The sequence below is a fragment of the Leuciscus leuciscus genome (genome assembly GCF_965113295.1).
Source record: "Leuciscus leuciscus genome assembly, chromosome: 24".
NCBI classification, from domain to species: domain Eukaryota; kingdom Metazoa; phylum Chordata; class Actinopteri; order Cypriniformes; family Leuciscidae; genus Leuciscus; species Leuciscus leuciscus.
The window spans coordinates 3,745,533-3,768,191 of NC_138723.1; the positions used below are offsets into that span (position 1 = coordinate 3,745,533).

Below are 22,659 nucleotides of genomic sequence, written 5' to 3' on the forward strand. Positions count from 1 at the left end.
CAATTGTCATAAATATTGGGTAAACACTCCACATGGGCATTGCTAGCTTGTTTAGAGGAACTGAAACTATGGCTAACACAAAACTTTTAGGCCCTTGAATGAGAATAAACAGAAGTGGTTCTGTTTGGACCAAGCGAACCTCTTATGTTACTCCATGTACGAAAAACCAAGGCGTTTTGATTTGATTTGATTCCAGACTTAAGTTTGATAAACATATGAATGCTGTGGTTAAATCATGTTTTTTCCATTTGTGACACCTTGCAAAAGTTAAATCTTTCCTCTCTTTTATGAATTTTGAAACAGTTGCCTAATTCATAACTTCATTTCATCTCGCCTAGATTACTGTAATTCACTCTGCTATGGAATGAACCACTCATCTATCGAGCGTTTACAGATGGTCCACAATGCTGACGGGCAGACGTAAATTTGAACATATCACCCCCATTTTAACTTCCTTACACTGGCTGCTGATTGAGAGTAGATTTTAAAATTGTAATTTTTGTTATTAAATCACTAAATGGCCTGGTGTCGTTTGAGATGGCTTAGGTCCGGGATCCTGGATTGCTCTCGGTCCGTAGGTCTAGACTGAAACACAGTATCGATCAGAACTGTGTCATCTCTCTCTTTCTGTTTTCAAATCAAAGCTTGAAACTCATTTGCTAAATGTGTCTTTTAATCCTTCATGAATCTTTTAGTTTTGTTATGTTATTTCTCAATATGTACATTAACCTATTCTTCCTTATTGATTATATTGTTCTGTCTCTACAGCACTTTATCTAACCTTCAGTTGTTTTTAAATGTGCTTTATGAATAAACAAGAAATGTATTTCTGTGTTCTTTGACTGAATCTGGAGATGCTTTCCGACGAACTCTTCTGCACATCTACAGATTTGACCTGTTTGCTGTGAGATGCAAACTGAGTCATCATTAATAATCACTTATGTAATTTGAGGTGTTTTGTAATATAAATAGGACTAAAGTTTGGGTTGGCATTAGAAACTTGAACACAGAAGGTAAAGCTTTTGAGTCTGAAAGTGCTATGTGTAACAACTGTTAGTTTTCAATCAACTCTGAGGCTGAGCACATGTATGCCGTGTGTGACATCGTTCAGTGCTAATTACACTTGTTCAGTTTATTACATCTGTAAATTTAAGGTTGTCTACCCTGCCATGCATTGCCATTAAAATGATATTGTTCGGCCACTAGTACAGACTAGAGTAATGCTGTTCACTGTTCTGCAAACATACCAGTTTTCTTGCCAAATGTTCTTACCCAGACAGCAACATATCCGGCCCACATCAGGTACACATGGATTACACACGATCCAGATATGGGCCGGATCTGTGTTGCTGTCCGGATATATTTGATTTGGTTTAATCAAATGGACAGTTGAGGGTGGGGTCATGTGATCTGCCTGCCTCTGTTAACCACACGATCAACACGGATGGTTTGGACCTGCCTCCTGCATCCTGCTCCATGTTTGCACACAGTTCTACATAATGAACACAAATAAATCCTGAGATCTGTGTTTAGTTTGCTCTATTAAAACCTCTAAATTAGTTGATATGTTCAATAACCAAACAAGTTTCCTCCGGCGCTCTGGATCTCCTTCAAACAATCGCTTGGCTTCTCACTATGGGAAACGCCCCAGACGTGATAGACTATGGAAGCACCAATTACACCACGTCTGTCCGCAGGATGGTCCAATCACAGCTCATGACAAGGAGCTCAGACTGCTGTGACATATGGTTCTGCAGTTCCGGTGCGGTTGGATAGTATTGGCGGCGTCCCATCCGCCAGCTGGAGTGCCCATTATCGCCACCAGATGGCACTCCTTCCGTATCCTTCCATCTCCTTCCATTCCTTCCGTCTCCTTCCGTAGCCTTCCACTCCTTCCATCTCCTTCCGTATCCCTCGTCTCCTTCCGTCTCCTTCCATTCCTTCCGTATCCTTCCATCTCCTTCCGTATCCTTCCACTCCTTCCGTCTCCGTCCGTCTCCTTCCACTCCTTCCGTCTCCTTCCGTATCCCTCGACTCCTTCCGTATCCTTCCACTCCTTCCGTCTCCGTCCGTCTCCTTCCACTCCTTCCGTCTCCTTCCGTATCCCTCGTCTCCTTCCGTATCCTTCCACTCCTTCCGTCTCCTTCCACTCCTTCCGTCTCCTTCCGTATCCTTCCGTATCCTTCCGTATCCCTCATCTCCTTCCGTATCCTTCCACTCCTTCCGTCTCCTTCCGTCTCCTCCGTATCCTTCCATTCCTTCTGTATCCTTCCGTATCCTTCCACTCCTTCCGTCTCCTTCCGTATCCTTCCATTCCTTCTGTATCCTTCCGTCTCCTTCCTTCTCCTTCCGTATCCTTCCACTCCTTCCGTATCCTTCCGTATCCTTCCGTCTCCTTTGAACTTAATTTCCCAGTACCCTCTGTCTGACTCATTATGTGTGATTATGGTCAGCTGTGGGTGATTGCCTCGTTTAGCTCTGCTTTTATAAGCCCTGTGTTTCCTCTCAATAGCCGCGTTTCCACTGTCGGGCCAGTGCGAGCCAGGGCTTTAAACGGGCCGTGCCGGGCTAATAGCCTCGGGCTAATAGCACCGGGCCTGCGTTTCCACTGTCGGGCCAGAAGCTCCACAGCGTTTCACTAAAACACGCCCGTAACACGCCTCTCTGGAACAACGTCACACTAACCCATTCACCAACAAATGGAAGTTTTATCAGAAAACTAATCAGAAATCACTGGAAACAGCGTTGAAAACAAACATGATAAAAGCGGCCGTTTGCTGGCATTTTTGTTGTTTACTTGAATATTTAAAACCCAAGCATCGATGTTTTACCACAGGTTTACAATAAAAAGTGATACATTGATCATAATGAATTCATTTATGTCAAAATTGCACATTAGTCACTCAGAAATAAATTACCGTTAGGTCTATTTCACAAAAGAAAGAGGACACACTTACTTCTTCAGTCGCGTCTGTTACTGTTTATCTGGTAGTTACAGGACATATTTACATCGGATTTAGAAAGAATGATAATTTCTACAAATATATGCCACCAAAAATACGACCTGAGGAGCTTTAGCAGCACTCTCTCGACTCCCATACAGATATTTTCCGTCAGAGAAACAGAGGAAGCTCCCAAAAAAAAAGTTGCTTTATTTTATGATAGTCCGGTATAAAGAGACGAGACGTAGGCTACTGACAGATAAAATAAAAACATGACTGTGATAGCCTTTATGATTGGTCTGATTTCTTCAAGCGTTCACTATGTTTTTTTACTATGCGTATCTTCAAGCGTTTACTATGTTTACTATGGTAATGGTTAGCGCGCATAGTCTTTTGCATCACAAACACAAGGCATTCAAACATGAACGCGAGTTAAATTATTTTAAAAGTCTTTAATGAGAATCATCCGGCGCTGCCGTCTCCCGACTCAGGTAAACTCCGCCTCTGTTCGTAACCACTCCTCTAGCCCGAGCTGGCCCGCTCTGGCCCAAGGTATTCGACGGGCCAGAAATCCTGGCCGTTGGCCCCGAGTAAGCCCCGATCAAGCCCCGGAAGTGACAGTGGAAACGCGACTGGCCCTGGCACGCACTAGCACGGCCCGGCCCTGGCCCGACAGTGGAAACGCGGCTATTCAGTGCGAAGTCATGTTTGTTTTACAACTGCAATTCTGAGCGTTCTTTCCTGGTTTCCTGGTTTTGATCTTTTGCCTGTCCCTTGGATTACCTTGTTTGCCTGTGTTTCTAGGACCTTGTTTTATGTTTGGATTGTTTTTTGCGCCTGTTTTTGACCCTGTGCCTTATAGATTACGACTGTGGATTACCCTAAAACAAAGCTGCCTTTGGATCTTCAACCCGTGCTTCAGAGCAGTTTCGTAACAGAGGGCTCTGAGCTCAGAATTTGGCCCGAACCCAGAGCACTTGGTCAATGTCTATAGAATGTCCAGAGCACAATGGTGTATCGTCATTTATAAATGACGCAGAGAAAATTGCATTTAAAATACAATAATGATATTAAACCAAAACTTTTTACAGTTTAGTATTATCATATGACATTGGCCTTTCAGACATGTGTGTGACATTTTTGGCAACAAGAAAGTGAAGGAGACATTAGCACATGCTAGGTCACATGCTGTCAAGGCTTCATTGTGAGTTCATTTTAGACTAGGAAATACATATTGTACATCAAAATGTGTTTTCTAAAGTTTTTGGTGATTTTTAATAAACATTTTGTCAAATCAATAACTCACATACCAAAGAAATATGTGTGTTATGCATAAATGACAGTCTTTTTAGGGTACACATATGTTCTATGTAGCTGCACTATATTGTTCATTTCTGGCAGACGTTATAATAGCCTTCTTGTCTGTGTTTTAAGTTTATGTTAGTAAGTTTTATAGAAGACAGATAGGAACAACTGAACCTTTTCCAGAAAGTGTTGATGACAGTGATGGCAGTGCATCAGAAAATAAGGTCGTAGTAAAAAAGGAAGAAGCGGAAGATCAAGGAGGAAAAAGCTACACTGAAAAAGAAGAGTCTTGTTGATTTTCACTTGTGCTACAATCATCGCTTTGGAATTCCAAGAAAGAAACAATATTTCTGATGCACTTTGAAACACTAAGACAATGGTTTCACTACTTTCCAGGCAGTGAAACTGCATCTGAACTTGTGTCAAGTTTTTGCATTTTACATGCAAGTTCCAAATGAAATATAGTAGCACAAGATGACATGGAATGTTAAAAATGCTCTTTAATGTTTTTTGAAACACTAAGACCATTTCACTGCTTTACAGATAGTGAAGATATTTCAGACAATTTGCCAAAAATAGTTAACCCTAATACACAAAGTCAGTTATAAATGACGAAACCCTAAAAAAGGTCAAAGGGCAGATTTTGAAAACTAATTTTGGAAAATGTTTTTAATCGTAAATATATGTAAAATATAATGTAATTTATTTTTTCAAGCAGTGATTTCATAATTAGTCCCATAAAGGGTTAAAAAAAAATTGGGATAAGTGATATGGAACTGGAATGTGGTCAAGACCTGTCTGGAGCTTCTTTAGCTTTGCATTTCTTGAAAAATAATTGCACACTTTAGCTACTTTTCTGCAGACATCAGTCTCAGCCTCCAACACCTGCCTGTGACTCTCAGGTAACCGTGAACACCTTGTTTATCTGGTTCAGGTGTGTTTATGAGGTTGGAGCTGTTGGTCCGCTCACGCCATATCGTAATTACCGTAACTAATCTGAAATGTAAAAAGCCTTCACGTGCTTGAGTTCCAACTTGTAATTACAACGTGTAAACTCCTAATTTTCTGAGAGCTATGACTTGTCCCACGTGGACGCTGTATCACCTGACCACTGCAGATTTAGGGTGTGTTCAACTTGAAGTGGAGCTGTGCAGACCGATTGAGTACCGTGAGAGCGATTCGAAATCACACAGAGCTTTATTTAAGGTAATTACGACATGCAGTGAATGCAGCATGAACTCTGCAGGATTGTAGCTCTCCAGGGGCCGGTTGCACCAGCTGTGCGTAACTTACAGCTTAACCTAGTTTGACATAAATGAGCACTAAGTTACAACTTACGCACTACTAAATATCTTTGAATTGCACCATTAGAATTAGATGAAGTGCAACTCTACGTATAAACTAAATATTGAGGGAAGCCTCTAATCAGGAGTAACGGTTGGACTGAAACAGCAGACCGGCTGAACTGCACCAATAAGCTCTTATTTTACCAGACAGACTTCAATCCTTCAGACACATTTCAGACTCACTTATATTTTAAGAGAGACAACATTATGTGAGTAGATTACTGTTAGCGGCTCATCAACACGAACCTGTCCTAAACAACGCAACTCGGTGTGTATTGGTCCGTATTGTGCAAGTCAAATAAAATCAGTCATAATAAATGTTTTTTTTAAGGCTACTAGTAGATCATCGAGGGTAAATGTCACATTATGCGACTGCGCATTACTTTACGGAGAACTTACGACTAGCTCTGCCTTAAGAACAAATGGTGAAATCGAATAAAGTGCAAAGTTAGTTACAAACTAGTTAGTATTTACTAGTTACCTCTTGGACTTCACGTTCAAATTTAAGTAACTTACGATGGGCTGGAGCCATAGACAGTAAAAGAAAAGGACACAGCAACCCCATAGACTTCAATGGAGAAAAGTGAAGTCAATAGAAGCACTCACTTCCTGATGGCTGAGCGTACTGCGCAGACTCAAACTGAGCATGAAGACGTAGATGTGACGTGAGCAGCCTGTCTGACAATTGTCTTCTAGTAGCTGTGCCGAGAGAAATCTGAATCATTCCCTTCCGAATCTTGCAGCGACGGAGAGTGTGAGTAGGAGGTGTCCATGAGCTAGGAGCAGGAGAAACTGTATGACTCTCTATGGGCTTCTCCCTTGACTTTATCGGACTTTATGCCTCCACGTCCCCCTATTGCCTGCGAGCTTCTCCTCCTGTCTATACGATAATTTCTCTACTGTGCGACAGAGAGTCGCGTGGTTATGACGCCTATTTTTACAAAAACGGCTTCTACAGGGCCACAGTGTATAGATACAAGGTAATGGAGCCTTTTATACATTGTCAAGTTTCTTTAGAAATAAACAATGGACAAATTAATCTTTAAACGCCTCAGATGTAAAGTTATTCGCTGTCAAAGTGACGTCAAAATGAATGGGAGTCAATGGAATGCTAACAGCAGTGGATGGCTTGTTAGCCAATGGATGCCCCCATAGAAGGTACGCTTTCCGGGTGCTGGATTGCCCCCTTGGCTGGAGCAACCCAACCCAGGAGCAGGGTTAGTGACCCCTGCCTTAGAACAGACGTCAACCAATCCCAATTAAGCTTTCAACAGCCAAGACAAGACAAGATAATTAGCCAATCATAGTTAATGAGACTTGCCTTCAAACTTCAGCTGATGTCATTTTTAGTGTGTAATGCTTTACACACACTGTCGATATACATTTTCAAAGTCACTTTCAGTTTTCTTTTTGATGTTCTTTTTTTCTTTAAATTGGATTTTAGCTACGCTTCAAATTTAGTCTGGGAATAGCCTACTTCATTTCATTTGAACAAAAAGATTCTTTTGAACTGAAAAATAAATCGAGAGGTGCTGGTGTAGCCTAATAAATTAAGCACATTGGTTTGGTCATTTGGTGACTTATCTGCTACCCTAAATAAGAGATTTAAGAGTTCGGTTCAGTCCGATTCAATCCAAACGATTCAATAAAATGAATCAATTCGGATCAACACACGTCAACTTTCACTCACGCGCGCACACAGAGCCGAGGCGCGCGACGCGACCGTATGCGCAGTGGCGTCGCGTTCACGCTTCTGCAATAAAGTGGAAACAGTATTATCTCTCTCATTATTTTAAACTAACAAAGGTGAACCCTCTGGTGTCGGTCGCTGTCCGCCGGTTGTGGACTGGTGTGGATGTGACGCGAGAATGGGCGAATTCCGCTGGATTTGACTAACTGTGGAAATGGATCCCACATTCTCACTGGGAGACAAAGGTGCGAGTCAAACTATCAAACATCATTCACATAGCTGTCATCTGCACATTTATTCAATACATGACTCTTTTTTTCTTCTTCTTCTTCATGTCATTCGATTGCTTCTAGTGTCGACTCTTTCACTTGTTGATGGATCATGACAGATACCGCATTGACATCCGGCGCTAATTCAGTGATTCTTGCAGATCAATAAAGCTCATATTTCCTAATAAACCCGCGGTCGGTGGAGGTGACACTGTGTGGACTCATGTTCATGTTCACACCACCTGACTGCAGTAAAAAGGGTGTCGGCTCTCGCACACATTCTCATGTCTCTCGCATGCTCTTTTCACCTGGTGTGCCCTTGCAATGAAACCTATAGGTGAAAAATGGACCTCACCTAAATATGTCAATGTGAAAATATGAGAAGAATTCAGATTAATGGAAATTTGATCAGTTCATCCTATTTCCTTTAACATTTATGAGTCTGAACATCATCATTATGAATCTTCACGCTTTCACAATAATGTGTGTGTGTGTGTGTGTGTGTGTGTGTGTGTGTGTGTGTGTTCTTCTGTTGATTACATTATAGGCTATTGATCACTTTTAGATTATCTTGTAAACTTGTTTTCATGTAAACTGCAGTTGAAGTCAATATCTCTACACAAAAATATCAGTAATCTGGACAGATGAACATGTTCTCTGCTCTTCTGAGACGCAGTGACTTCTGTGTTACTCCGTACTGAAGTGAATTACACCACATCTCTCTCTCTCTCTCTCTCTCTCTCTCTCTCTCTCTCTCTCTCTCTCTCTCTCTCTCTCTCTCTCTCTCTCTCTCTCTCTCTCTCTCTCTCTCTCTCTCTCTCTCTCTCTCTCTCTCTCTCTCTCTACCGCAGTAAGATCTGCATTCATTTGCCCCTTCCAAGGAAACTTTAATCCATTAAATTAATATCCATTAAGAATGACATATTTCATATTTCTCTTGTACTAAATGTTATATTAATGTAGACTATTCATTTTAAGAACATTTATTAGAAATCAGCAACTGGATTTTTGTGTTCCAGAGGTCAGAAATGAGACATTTTATTTTGTTTGACTAGATTACATTTGACTACAGACAACACCAATCCATGTCCTGACCTGCACTATTTAAAGTAAAATAGGATATTTACCGTATGACTCACAGGTTCAACTCCTTTCCCGATCCTAGAAGGTGGGGGAGAGCAGATAGCAGGATAAAGGGAAAGAAATGAGGGTGAAATGAGATTCTCTTCAAAACGGAGGCATTTTAATGACAAAAAGCCTGGATAGTTCATGTGTAGTATTTGTGTATAGAGGTGGATAGTTCTTTTTCTGTGAGCTGCCTCCAAATTAGCGTGTTAAACGTATTTAATGATAATAATTTCAGAAGCGACAACTATTAAAAAAGGCAAAACCTCTGCACATTTGATCATGAAAGAGTAGGATTTGTAATAATAAAAGATCAAAGACCAAAAACGGCACAAATGATGCTGTGAAACTTGTAAATGTACTGCTGATAGACTCATTCCCGGTACACAATGTATGATTCTGGGCTGTCCCAGATGAAAGATGACCAATCATGGTGATTACTGTGGTCGTGGCTCCTAAACCAAAGATAGCCTGCAATAATCTTCTGACTGTGTCATGTTTATCATGATCATCTCACATTGTGTTTGCTGCTACGACCTACGTGTCACATTTCCACCTAAGCCACAATTTTTATCGCAATTTTTTTCTGTTACGATTCTAAAATCGTTTTTTATTTATTCCAGAATCGATATTAATTAAAATTCAATTGCTTTATTTTTGTCCTTGCTTGTAGATGAGGTTGACAGAAGTTAGCCACTTTCGTTCCAACAGAGGATGAAATGTGTCGTGTTGAGTGACGTAATATCTCAAGTAGACGTGTGGAAGAGACGTGAGACTGAAAGAACTGAAAAGCCCTCGCGCTGCTCATATGCTGAGAGAGAGAGATAAGACAGTAGAGCTGCACGATTCATCTTTCACTCATCAAGACTGATCTCGATTCAAACACCCACGCGATCTTTCAATTCGTCTGTCTATTAAACTTTGACAAAATCATATTGCAACATTCAAAGCTGTGTTGGTGCTGACCCGGAGAGAGTCGTCATGATACAGCTTCACAAACAGTCTTTTCAACCTCATAGAATCATTATTTCTGTGATGCAATAGTTAAAATTATCATAGAAGTACTTGGATAAAAGTTTAAAGTTCAAAAATGAACATTGATGTCTACGATAGCGATCAAAATCAGCTTTTGATAGAAACTTGGTGCTTAAAATAACGCATTTATTGATTACATTGTTTCGCCACTAAGTGTCGACAAGTGACTGTTAAAAAATGTATTTGTTATTGAATCATTTATTAAAGAGAATGTAGTCCTGTATGATGCTTCTGAAATAAAAGTCAGAAAGATGTGATGATTTGTTTTTGTAAATATGATTCATCTTATACATCATGTACAGTCTGTATAAGTGTATGATTTAACCGATGGTCTAGTGTTAAAAAAAATTGCAATATGGAATAGCAATACTTGAAGAATCGCAATTCTTAAAAAAAAAATATCGCAATACATATCACATTGGCACCCAAGTATCGTGATAGTATCGAATCGGGAGATAGGTGTATCGTCCCAGCTCTACTAGCCACCATCCTCTGAACTACACTTCCCAGCATCCCTCCTGGTCCCCACCTGCACATCATCTCCAATCACACACACCTGCACGTCATCTCCAATCACACACACCTGCTTGCCATCTCCAATCACACACACCTGCACGTCATCTCCAATCACACACACCTGGACGTCATCTCCAATCACACACACCTGCTCGTCATCTCCAATCACACACACCTGGACGTGATCTCCAAACACACACACCTGCTCGTCATCTCCAATCACACACACCTGCACGTCATCTCCAATCACACACACCTGCTTGCCATCTCCAATCACACACACCTGCTCCTCATCTCCAATCACACACACCTGCACGTCATCTCCAATCACACACACCTGCACGTCATCTCCAATCACACACACCTGCACGTCATCTCCAATCACACTCACCTTCACGTCATCTCCAATCACACACACCTGGACGTCATCTCCAATTACACACACCTGGACGTCACCTGGACGTCATCTCCAATCACACACACCTGGACGTCATCTCCAATCACACACACCTGCACGTCATCTCCAGTCACACACACCTGGACGTCATCTCCAATCGCACACACCTGGACTTCATTATCACCCGACCTCGTTCATGCCATGTGGACTATTCCCCCGTCTCCAGCGTCTTCCTTCCCTCTGAGTCTCCGTCAAGATCTTCAGTTGGAATCTCTCTTACCTGCTCACTTCATCACTGCACCATTGTTTAATAAATTCACGTGAATGTGTCAACCCATGAATCATGCTGATTTACTGAGATCCCCCAAGCGGAGAACCATTGAAAAGCTCAACTCTGCAGATCAGGGTCGAGTGATTCGTGTTTAGACAGCCCTGTCTTGGACTCTTTACTAACGAGCTGATGAGTTGAATCTGGTGTGTTTGATTAGGGAGACATCTTAACTATGCAGTGCTGGGATACTACAGGATCAGGGTTGGGAAACACTGGTCTAAAGACAAGTTTCTACAGATGTTTTAGCTCAGGGGTGACCAAACTTGGTCCTAGAGCGTCACTGTCCTGCAGAGTTCAGCTTCAACTTGCCTCAAGACACCTGCCTGGAAGTTTAGTATGCGCTTAGGAAGACCTTGATTAGCTGGTTCAGGCGTGTTTAATTGAGGTTGGAGCTGAAATCTGCAGGACAGTGGGCCTCCAGGGATAGAGGTCTGCATTCCCTCGGCTCTCCCGCGGGAACAGTGGGACCCAATCCAATTGCTTACGGCACGGGATTAAATTTCCCAATGAGAGATGGTAGCGGTCGGTAACTCTGGTGTATTTTGGACGGGAGCGGGCGCTCTGATAATAGCCCATCCGTTCCCGACAACAGCGTATCCGTGCTTGAACATGAAGTGACCAAAACTTTCTGCAGTGGTTGCAACCAGCTCTAGGATCCGCCTCTCCCCCACATCTTGTCCTTTCTCCGGAGTCAGTCTAGAAGCTCCCTTGCTCTGCCTTCTCTGCCAGATCTTTTAGTGCCTTTGACACCCTGGCGCCTTTGACACCGAAAGACTTCAGGTGCCGTTCAGTGGAGGTTCCAGTGAAGCCTCGACAACCTACCCTGCCTCTGTGCATGCAGCTGAAAGGTCTGCATACTTCTCCTTCTTCCTTTCAAAAGCAGACTCCAGGCCGTCTTCCCATGGCACAGTCAGCTCAACCATAATGCTGCGTTCACACCATACGTGAATTGAGCGTCAAATTGGCATCTATCGCGTCTAGTTGGACGCTTGAACATTTTGAATCCACTCGAATCCAAAGCGAATTGGACGCGCATATAAAGCGAGCGTTTGAAGCGAAATAGACGCGCGTTCGAGGCGAAATTCTTCTTGTGGGAGGGGCAAGTGCTAGGCGGTTGTCTGTTTGCAAGATGGCTGATGTTGATCGAGCATTCATCGAGAAAGTCACATCTCGTATTTGCTCTGGAGAGCAGAACAGCGGCGTAGGGGTCATCGTCGCCATACTTGGGTCCACCAGACCCTCCGTAGGCGTACCCAGTTTGGCGAGTTTCACCACTTGCTCGAGGAGCTGCGCCTGGATGACGGCCGCTTTCAGCGGTACTTCCGCCTTTCCCGCACACAGTTTGATGACCTGTTGTCCCGCATCGGAGCGAGGATCACCCTCGCCCTTTTTTTTTCTCACACAACACTGTCCAGACATGAACTATGTTCTTATACCCTAAAGTATGTTGGTTGTCTTTACATTAGAATAATAATGTTTCATATAATCTAGATTTAGATATGGAATAAATAGCATTTAATACAAAATGAATATGTCTCATATATTGAAATCAAGTTTTTATGTGATAAAAGATTAGCTTTGTTGTGCATTAGAACCACACCAGGCATTTAGTACAAAATAATGTATTGAGGCCAAACATATCAAATAAGTTATTGAGGCCAAACATATAAAATAACATCATAAACTGAAAAGCGGGACTGCCCCCGTTTATCGTGTCACTTCACCACGTGACAGCAGCAAGCAGGCTCCTGATTGGTTAACGCTGCGCGAACAGATGCCAAAATTCAGATTTTTCAACTCGGGCGTCAGACGCGAATTCGCTTCAAACCCGTGAATGCACAAAAAGCACCAAATAAAATCACTCGCGCGTATCATGGCAGACATGAGGCGAAATCGTGTCTATCTTAGGACCCACGTCTGCAGGACCTCCAGACGTGTGACTTAACATGGAAATCACTCGCTCCAGATGCTCAATTCGCGTTCGGAGTGAACGTAGCATAATGACTGTTCTTGCGATAGCAGACTAGAGCACGATGTCTGGCTGGAGGGAGGTTATGGCGATCTGCTGTGGCGATCAAGATCAGGTCTCAGCTCCCAGTAGCCTCCGGTAGACAGCAAGGACCACTCCTTTGTACTGCTGCTCAACGCCTCACCCCCTTACCTGAGGGCATATAAGGCCTGAATGTGCTGCTGTTCTCTAGTTGACATTCGCTTCTCGCGATCTCTGCACTGACACAGCTCGGTTCGGATTTAATGCTGCTCACTTTAGTCAAGTCAAGTCACCTTTATTTATATAGCGCTTTTAACAATATAGATTGTTTCAAAGCAGCTTTACAGTGATAATATGAAATTAAAGTAACAGAGATTGTTATGGCTTTACAGCAGCTCTAGAATAAAGTTATTGTCCAGCTAAATTTAGTTTTGATTGATTCACTTCCGTTGCAAAGATCATTAGTTGTTAACTTAGGGGCTGCTAACATGACACCGTTCTAACATAAAACCCTTAATGCGCTCCGGCCTCTTTATTTGCACAACAACAGTGCCTGGTAGCTCGGGAATGCAAACCTTGAAATAGGTTCCAAGGTGCAAGCGGTGCAACAATGTTAGGAAGACTGTTCCAAAGTTTAGGTGCTAAATAGGAAAAGGATCTACCGCCAGCAGTCGATTTTGATATTCTAGGTATTATCAACTGGCCGGATTTTTGAGATCGCAATAGACGTGAAGGACTATAATGTGTTAAGAGCTCGCTCAAGTACTGCGGAGCTAAACCATTTAGTGCTTTGTAAGTAATCAGCAATATTTTTTAATTGATACGATGTTTAATAGGCAGCCAGTGCAGTGTTGACAGAACTGGGCTAATATGGTCATACTTCCTGGTTCTGGTAAGAACTCGAGCTGCTGCGTTTTGGACCAGCTGTAATTTGTTTATTAAGCGTGCAGGGCAACCACCCAGTAGAGCATTACAATAATCTAGCCTTGAGGTCATGAACGCATTAACTAATTGTTACGCATTTGTCATTGAGAGCATATGTCGTAATTTAGATATATTTTTAAGATGGAAGAATGCGGTTTTACAGATACTAGACACATGACTTTCAAATGAAAGGTTGGTATCAAAGAGCACACCCAGGTTCCTAATCGACGACGAAGACTTGACAGAGCAGCCATCAAGTGTTAGACAGTATTCTAGGTTATTACGTGAGGACGTTTTTTGTCCAATAATTAGAATCTCTGTTTTTTCAGAGTTAAGTAGTAGGAAATTACTAGTCATGCAGTTTTTTAGATCAGCTATGCATTCCGTTAATTTTGTGAATTGGTAAGTTTCATCGAGGTGCGAAGAAATATACAGCTGAGTATCATCAGCATAACAGTGAAAACTAATTCCATGCCTCCTAAGGTTATCATGTACAGAGTGAACAGCAACGGTCCTAGTACTGAGCCTTGTGGTACTCCATACTGAACTTGTGATCGATAAGACATCTCTTCGTTTACTGCTACAAACTGATAACGGTCAGATAAGTATGATTTAAATCATGCTAATGCAATTCCAATAATGCCAACATAATTTCCATGTCTATTTAAACGAATTTTATCGTCAATGGTATCAAATGCAGCACTAAGATCGAGTAACACTAATTAGAGAGATACAACCACGATCGGATGATAAGAGCAAATCATTTGTGACTCTAATGAGAGCTGTCTCGGTACTATGGTGCGGTTTAAATCCTGATTGGAAATCCTCGCAGATATCATTTCTTTCAAGAAAGGAACATAGTTGTGAGGATATTGCCTTTTCTAATATCTTTGACAGAAAAGGTAGATTCAAGGTCGGCCTGTAATTTACTAATTCTATAGGATCAAGTTGCGGTTTTACGTGTCTTCAGGAGGACATATCACCAGATCAGCCTCAGTCGGACGTGACAGTCTTTTATTCTGCCAAGCTTAGTTGTGTTTTGCATCCTGAGCCACCCACGCTCTTCTCATTATTTCCATGGCTGCTCACCACGAATTTCACTGTTTTTTGCTGGTATATCGCTTTCCAAATCTGCTGTTTCTCCCAGAGACAGCCTATCACCATGGCCAGCAGGCCAGCAAAGACTGTCACCATGGCCAGCAGCCATGTCACCCTGTAGCCCAAGACCGGTTGCCCACTGAAGCTAAGCAGGGCTGAGCCTGGTTAGTACCTGGATGGGAGACCTCCTGAGAAAACCAGGTTGCTGCTGGCAGAGGTGTTAGTGAGGCCAGCAGGGGGTGCTCACCCTGTGGTCTGTGTGGGTCCTAACGCCCCAGTATAGTGATGGGACACTATACTGTCAAAGAGCACCGTCCTTCGGATGAGACGTAAAACCGAGGTCCTGACTCTCTGTGGTCATTAAAAATCCCAGGATGTCTTTCGAAAGAGTAGGGGTGTAACCCCGGCATCCTGGCCAAATTTGCCCAGTGGCCTCTGTCCATCATGGCCTCCTAATCATCCCCATATACTGATTGGCTTCATCACTGTCTCCTCTCCACCAGTAAGCTGGTGTGTGGTGGGCGTTCTGGCGCAATATGGCTGCCGTCGCATCATCCAAGTGGATGCTGCACATTGGCGGTGGTTGAGGAGATTCCCCCCTTCTATGTAAAGCACTTTGAGTGCAGAGAAAAGCGCTATATAAATGTAATGAATTATTATTATTATTATTATCACGGGCCAGCTTGGCCGTGTGTGGTGTGCTAATCGCCGTGAGAGACCCTCGCCCATTCCTGGTTGTCTCCTTGGGCCTCAAGCACGCAGAAGAGGCTTTGGAGAACCCAGAGAATTGCAGCCATTACCTTATGCTGCCTAAGAAACTCATGTGGCGCTGTCTTAAAGTTGCCATGACACAGTGCGTCGAAATCTGCCTTTCTGACTCGGATGGGTGACACGGTGATGACGATGCGCTACTGGGGACCTCCCATGTTCCTCAACTGGGCTGACCAGCCCAATCCTGCGTTCATGGGCAACCGTTCGTCGATGAGCCGGCTGGTTTCCGGTGACGATGACGTCACCTGCAAAACCCCCGCATTTCTGAGGGCCTTCTCGGGGTCTCAGAGGACGAGGAAGCCATCTCCCTAGTTCGTCCACTAGAGGGCGCCATTGTACCACAAATGAGCCAGCTGGCTCGGGTGGGGACACTCGCGAGTTACGAGTCAGTTTGGCAAACTGTTTCGGCTCCCGAGTGGGTGACGCGTACAATAATGCAGGGCTACAGACTGCAGTTTGTAATAAAACCCTCGCATTTCAACAGCGTTCTCTCTTCACACACGGAGGAGAGCGCCGCTCACATTCTGAAAGAGGAATTCACATTCCGAATCGAAGGAGAAAGTGTTGCAGGACACTTGCTATGTTCTTGCGCACATCACATCTCTCGGGTTCAGGGTGAATGTGAACAAAAGCAATAAAGATAGATTTAGATGCTTGCTAAGTTTTCCAGTTCTTAGATGTGTAAAAACATTGTCTCTACTTACCTTCAGACAAATTTTTACTCAAATCAACTAACTGTTAGTGACGCAATAACTTCACAAATGACTCAAGACTGTGATGTATCCACTTTGGGTCGAATCTGCTTGGGCTTGATAGTTACTTGAGGCTATATTGTTTAATCTACCGGTTAAGAAAGTTTAAAGGTAAAAGAAGCGCACCTCATAGATGTGCTGATTCTGTGTGTGTGTGTGTGTAGATGAGGTCCGTGTGAAGGATGTGGGGCGCGTGAGGATGCGTGAGCGTCTGCTGTGGGACGAGCCGCTGCAGATCTCCTGGCTGATGGAGGGCGAGCCGTTCACCTCCTCCCTGCAGACGGCGGGTCCTGTGGCCGGTGTGACCCTGGAGCAGAAGACCACCTTCGCCTTCGTCATCCTCCTCTTCGTCTTCCTCTGCATGCTGATCGTGCGCTGCTTCCGAATCCTGCTGGACCCGTACCGCAGCATGCCCACCTCCACATGGGCCGACGGGCTGGACGGCCTCGAGAAGGGACAGTTTGATAACACACTGGCTTAGAAGACACACACACACACACACACACACACACACACACACACACACACACACACACACACACACACACACACACACACACACACACACACACACATGATGATGATGAAGGCAAACAACCTTTCTGCTAAACATCCTAAAGTCATTCACAAACACATGACACACTGTGTAGAAGAAATACATCAAGAATACAGTAATTCTGCATTTGAGCAGCTCCACCACAAGCTTGTGAAGATGATGAACACACACACACCAACTCACTGCCATCCACATATACGATGTTGTTTCAGAAAGTTGTGTGCAGTGCTTTATTACAGACTGAATGGATGTTGAGCTCTTTGGGACACAGGGTAGACCTCTTTTATACCCCCCCCCCTCCCCCCTACCCCCTCCCCCCCAACCCCCAACCCTATTTTCCTCATATCTGTGCTGTCGTTAACTGCCAAGTACAAATCTCTAGAAGAGAAGCTCTTTCTAAACCGTTTATAAGCACTTCATAAACACCTCTGACACTTTTGTCAAAATAGCCTTAAAAACGTGCACTGTAATCGACTACTGTCAGAGTTTACATGTTTCATCACTGCAGTGCTTCTGGGTGTATCTGGAAATATTTAGGTGATGTAAATACAAAGTTAGGCTAAGCTGTTAGATGAGCTGTTGATTCGTTGTGTAAAATGTGTCTTCACAGGTTCTGAACATTTGAAATCTCATAATTCATGGTAGTAAACGCAGGATTTGTCAGCCTTACAGCACAACAAATACTCTGATCTTAGATCTCGTCTATATCTATATCTGTATCTATATCTGAGCCTTACCATGCGAAGCTGCCATCAGCAGAACCATCATAATGTGAAGCTGCTCGACCCGTTTGAGCCTTTGAGTCAAACGCTGATCTTGATGATGGTGTCAGTCGAGAACGCTCTGTCTGTCATATTTCATCTCATTGATGATTGTGATGGTTTTAGTTGCACTAATTCATTGTACCTGCTGTCACTGTGAAAGAGCCGAAAACGTAAGCGAAAGCGTAAGAGCACTTAATAAAGAATGTTTTATCATGTCATATTAAAGATTTAACGATCCAAAGCTGCTCATTTGTTTTTGAAAGACTGAAGTATTGGAGTGAACAGACTGTGTTCAATGTTCCCCTGCTGCTCTTTCCATGATACGAAGCACTAAACACTGTCTGTGAGTTTAATGTGTTGAACAGGACAGTATGTGGAGCCTCAAATCAATGAGAATTTGTGTTTAGACCTTCATACTGTTGTTAGAAACAAATGTCTGTGCTGTAAGAGGAGAAATAAATGTATCAGAATATATTCTGTTCTGTATATTCAGACAGAAAATGATTCAGAATTATAATGCTTTGTGCATATAATGGTGTCATTAAAACACATTTGTGTTCCCAACCCATTTATGTTTCAGAGAGATGAATAATAAAATATTTCCAATGCAAGTATAAATGGCGTTTCCTTCTTTAATATCAGCAGTGTTTGTACAACATCGCCAAGATGATTCAAAATACATATTTGTATTGTACAAGCTTTGATTCATATTAATAGTGATAGTGATTCCACACAAACATTGTCATTTCTTCAAGTTTAAAAAAAGAAGTTTTAAGAGTCACAATGCTGGCTTGTTTGTGGTTCAGACGCTGAGATATAGATCGTTAAATTCATCTTATGATTCCTCAGTGGTTCCCAACACTGTTCCTGGAGCCCCTCAATGCTGCACATATGATATACTTGACACATATTTCAAGTCTTGGGGTTTCTCTCAGGTCTAGACATTCTCCCTAATCAAAGGTAGATTTCATTTGAAACTTTACTTCTTTTCTCAAGATTATGGAGAACTATTTTATTTCTACAGGTAACAGCAGTGACATCTGACAAATTGTAAAGTTTATTATTAAGTAATGAATGAATGTTAGTACATTATTATTGAAGAGATGGAAAAGTATACAACACGTGAGATGTTTCTCATGGAATGAAGCTATAAATGCTCTCATTTTTATCAACATTAGTGTTTGTTTGTGGTTTCAAGAAATGGTGTGTGTCTATACACAGCCTGTGTGTGTGTTTGTGTGTGTGTGTGTCTACAGAACCCAACAGAGGGCAGCATCAGTCCTCCAGATCCAGGTCAACACACACATCACAGACAGAGGCGCCTGTGCAGGGCTTCTCAAACTCTCTTCTTATGGTTTGAGATATTTTAGTCCAATAAAATTCATGTTCTATTTTGTGCAGACAGTTTGGGGGTTAATGGAACAGCAGTGTTTCTCATCTCCAGTCCTCGGGGACCCGCTGCCTCCCAGAATGATTCAGATGTCTCAATATTCAACACACTAAGAAGCTGATGAGCTGAATCAGGTGTTTTAATAAGTGAGACTTTCTGTGAGGGGGGTCCCGAGGCCCGGAGATGAGAAACGCTGCCTTCCATTATTGGAAAGATAGCAATGTTGTAATATGTTGTTTGTTCATATTAACGTACTGCTTTATTTGCATATTTTGCATATCCACTTTTATTAAACAACAACTTGGATGCCTTTAATGTTTAATTCCAAACAGCACCCCTACAACCCTATTGGCCCAAGCGGTTTGGAGAATGAGTGGATGGGTGCATGGTCCATGGGAATTATGAAACAAAAGTGAGGCTTTTTAAAGCTTTTTTAACCAACAATGAATGAATGAAGCATTTCATATGAAATCAACAACTCAAACACTTACAAATTATTATTAAGTTGCAAAAATAGTAGTATATTTAGAAGTTCCGACCATTAATGACCTTACATTTACTTTAAAACAAAACATCTTTGTGTATTATCATAACGGTGTCATGAATTGGAAAGAGATGGAGAGGATGAATGAAACGTCTTGATTTCTTGAAGTAAACTTGCAATGCAGGAAAGAAGTGGTGAGGCACACAAACACATGAGGAAACACTTAGCTTGGGTGAATACAGTCTTTTGTTTTGCTCCACAGACCATGAAGATGAACAGATCAGTGGAGCAGATGGAGAAGTAGAGCCCATGGAGCTGAACATGGAGGAAACACTGGACCAGAGGATCGAGTAACACTGTACTATCTCAGCGGATGTCTGAGGAAGTGATTGACTTGACCAGACAGAGTGTGTGAGTGTGTACATGGGTATAAATATTGTCTTTGATGAAAGAGTCAGTTCAACAACTGTGTAAAGTTTAATTCATTATGAAATAAGTTCAATTCAGCTATAAGCAGCTCTGCTGAAGACAATAGTGCTGTTATTCAACTCAGTTACATTCACATTAACACTAAATCATTTAGCAGACGCTTTTATCCACAGCGACTTACAAATGAGGAGAACAATCAAAGCAATCAGACCAACAAGAGGGCAACAGTATACAAGTGCTTCTGATTTTTTTTAATCAGAAAAACTAAATAAATAGTATAGAATAGAAAAGGTAAGTGCTACTATTAATTGGCCAGGTGCTGACGAAAAAGATGTGTCTTTAGACATTTTTTGAAAATGGCTAGACTCAGCTGGGGAAAAGGTCCAGGAAAAGGTCAGTGAGAGTGATTTCGTGCCTCTTCGGGATGATGGCACCACGAGGCGTCGTTCACTTGCAGAACTCAAGCTTATGGAGGGCGCATAAGTCTGACTAGCGAGTTTAGGTATATTGGTGCAGACCCAGTGGTTGTCTTGTAGGCAAACATCAGTGCCTTGAATTTGACAATCTATTGACAGCCATGAATGAAGAGAGTGACGTGGGCTTTCTTCGGCTCGTTGAAGACCACCCTCACTGCTGCATTCTGGATCAGTTGCAGAGGCTTCATAGTACATGCCGGAAGGCCCGCTAAGAGAACATTACAATAGTCCAGTCTGGAAAGAACAAGCGCTTGGACAAGGAGTTGTGTAGCCTGCTCTGATAGGAAGGGTCTGATCTCCCTAATGTTGTATAAAGCAAATCTGCAGGACCGGGCTGTTGTAGTAATATGGTCTGCAAAGCTTAACTGATCATCAATCACAACTCCAAGATTCCTGGCCATCCTGGAGGGAGATATGGTTGATGAACCTAGCTTTATAGAGAAGTTGTGATGAGGTGTTGGGTTGGCTGAGACCACAAGCAGCTCTGTCTTCGCAAGGTTTAGTTGAAGGTTGTGGTCCTTCATCCAGCCAGAAATGTCTGTCAGGCAGACTGAGATGTGAGCAGCAACTGTCGGATCATCAGGCTGGAATGAGAGATAGAGTTGTGTGTCATCAGCATAGCAGTGATAGGAAAAGCCATGTTTCTGAATCACAGATCCTAGTGATGGACATGTAGATGGAGAAGAGAAGCGGCCCCAGCAGTGAGCCCTGAGGCACTCCAGTTGCTAGATGTTGTAACTTAGACACCTCACCCATCCATGCACCCTGAAGGACCTACCTGAGAGGTAAGGCCTGAACCACTGGAGTGCAGTTCCTGGGATGCCCTTCGTCTTTAGGGTTGACAGGAGTATCTGGTGGTTGACTGTGTCAAAAGCAGCAGATCCAGCAGGGTGAGAACTGAAGATTTGGAAGCTGCTCTTGCCAGTCTCAGCGCTTCAGTAACCGAGAGCTGGGCCGTCTCAGTTGAGTGGCTGCTTTTGAAGCCAGACTGGTTGTTGTCCAGGAGGTTGTTCTGTGCGAAAAACATGGAGAGTCTGTTAAACACAACTCGCTCAAGTGTCTTTGCAATGAATGGAAGAAGAGTAATCGGTGTGTTATCTGTCAATTACCTTTTGTTGTGCTTTTGTTCTCATCTGATTGTGTCAGTGCAGTTAAATCAGTAATATTGTTGAATATTAAGTGTTCCCAAGCCAGAGGTGACAGTGTCAAGAACCCAAACTCCATTGGGAGACAGAATGGAGGGAAAAACACAGGAAGAAACCAGGCTGAGTCGGGGAGAGCGTCTTGAGAGACCGTGACAAACTGAAGATCTCATGTAATGGGGTTGATTTATTATAAAAATGTTTCCCCTACATCCATGTATTCTTGTCTTCCAGGTGTGTGGTATTGTTCCTCTGACTTTACTCACTGCTGTCTCTGTGTGTTATCCCTTATGGAACGAAAACATATTTCCATATATTCATGATCAATATATTATATGGTGTAAATATACTGAAAAATATATGCAATAATATACTGCGTGTTATAGATTACAATATATTGAATAATACATAAGGAATTGCTGCTTTTCATATGTTGAAAAATGTATTTACAATATATTTACACTGTAAAATGTAATTAGTTGAGTGTAATTAGAAAACGTGGAAAATGATTGCCTTAAATTGGACGTTTTACTCAAAGTTGTACGTTTCTACTGTAAAAACATTCAAAAGAGTGTCAGGACAATGATAGACGTGTGCATTAAATTGTGTTTATTAAACAGAAGCTTAACTCTTTTTAACAAATAAATCAAACATCAGCATAACAAAGTTAATAGAAATGACTGCAAAAGAATTCTGCATTTTAAATAAAGCAACATGCAGAGTTAAATATATAATTTTACAGTCACCATGATGGAGGTAAGTGTTCCCTTTCAAGGGAACTCGCGTTGTGTCGAAATTGACGCTATGGGGAACGCTTTGCGTGATGACGTCTTGAAGCACATGTAAAATCAGTCCAATGGTGTGGCGGAACGTCAGAGGCGGGTTACGTCACGTACCAGGAAGCTATAAAAGCCGGCCCGAAACAGA

At 42.5% G+C, this 22,659-nt stretch overlaps 1 protein-coding gene and 2 long non-coding RNA genes across 3 annotated transcripts in view; 1 reads left to right on the forward strand and 2 right to left on the reverse strand.

Moving 5' to 3' along the window:
- The window catches only part of LOC309488961, a 132,775-nt gene extending 119,966 nt beyond the window's left edge, over nucleotides 1-12,809 (reverse strand). The window contains exon 1 of the long non-coding RNA XR_014202308.1: nucleotides 12,393-12,809. This is a non-coding gene — a long non-coding RNA (uncharacterized lncRNA). The remainder of the gene's footprint in view (nucleotides 1-12,392) is intronic.
- LOC309488959 overlaps nucleotides 1-14,924 on the reverse strand; it is a 217,475-nt gene extending 202,551 nt beyond the window's left edge. The window contains exon 1 of the long non-coding RNA XR_014202306.1: nucleotides 13,489-14,924. This is a non-coding gene — a long non-coding RNA (uncharacterized lncRNA). The remainder of the gene's footprint in view (nucleotides 1-13,488) is intronic.
- ctxn3 (cortexin 3) lies at nucleotides 7,285-17,044 on the forward strand. Its single transcript, XM_082157403.1, has 2 exons — nucleotides 7,285-7,528; nucleotides 16,656-17,044. The coding sequence occupies exons 1-2, from the start codon at nucleotides 7,498-7,500 to the stop codon at nucleotides 16,970-16,972; spliced, it is 348 nt and encodes a 115-aa protein (XP_082013529.1). The 5' UTR covers nucleotides 7,285-7,497; the 3' UTR covers nucleotides 16,973-17,044.
- Nucleotides 17,045-22,659: the final 5,615 nt, after the last annotated feature.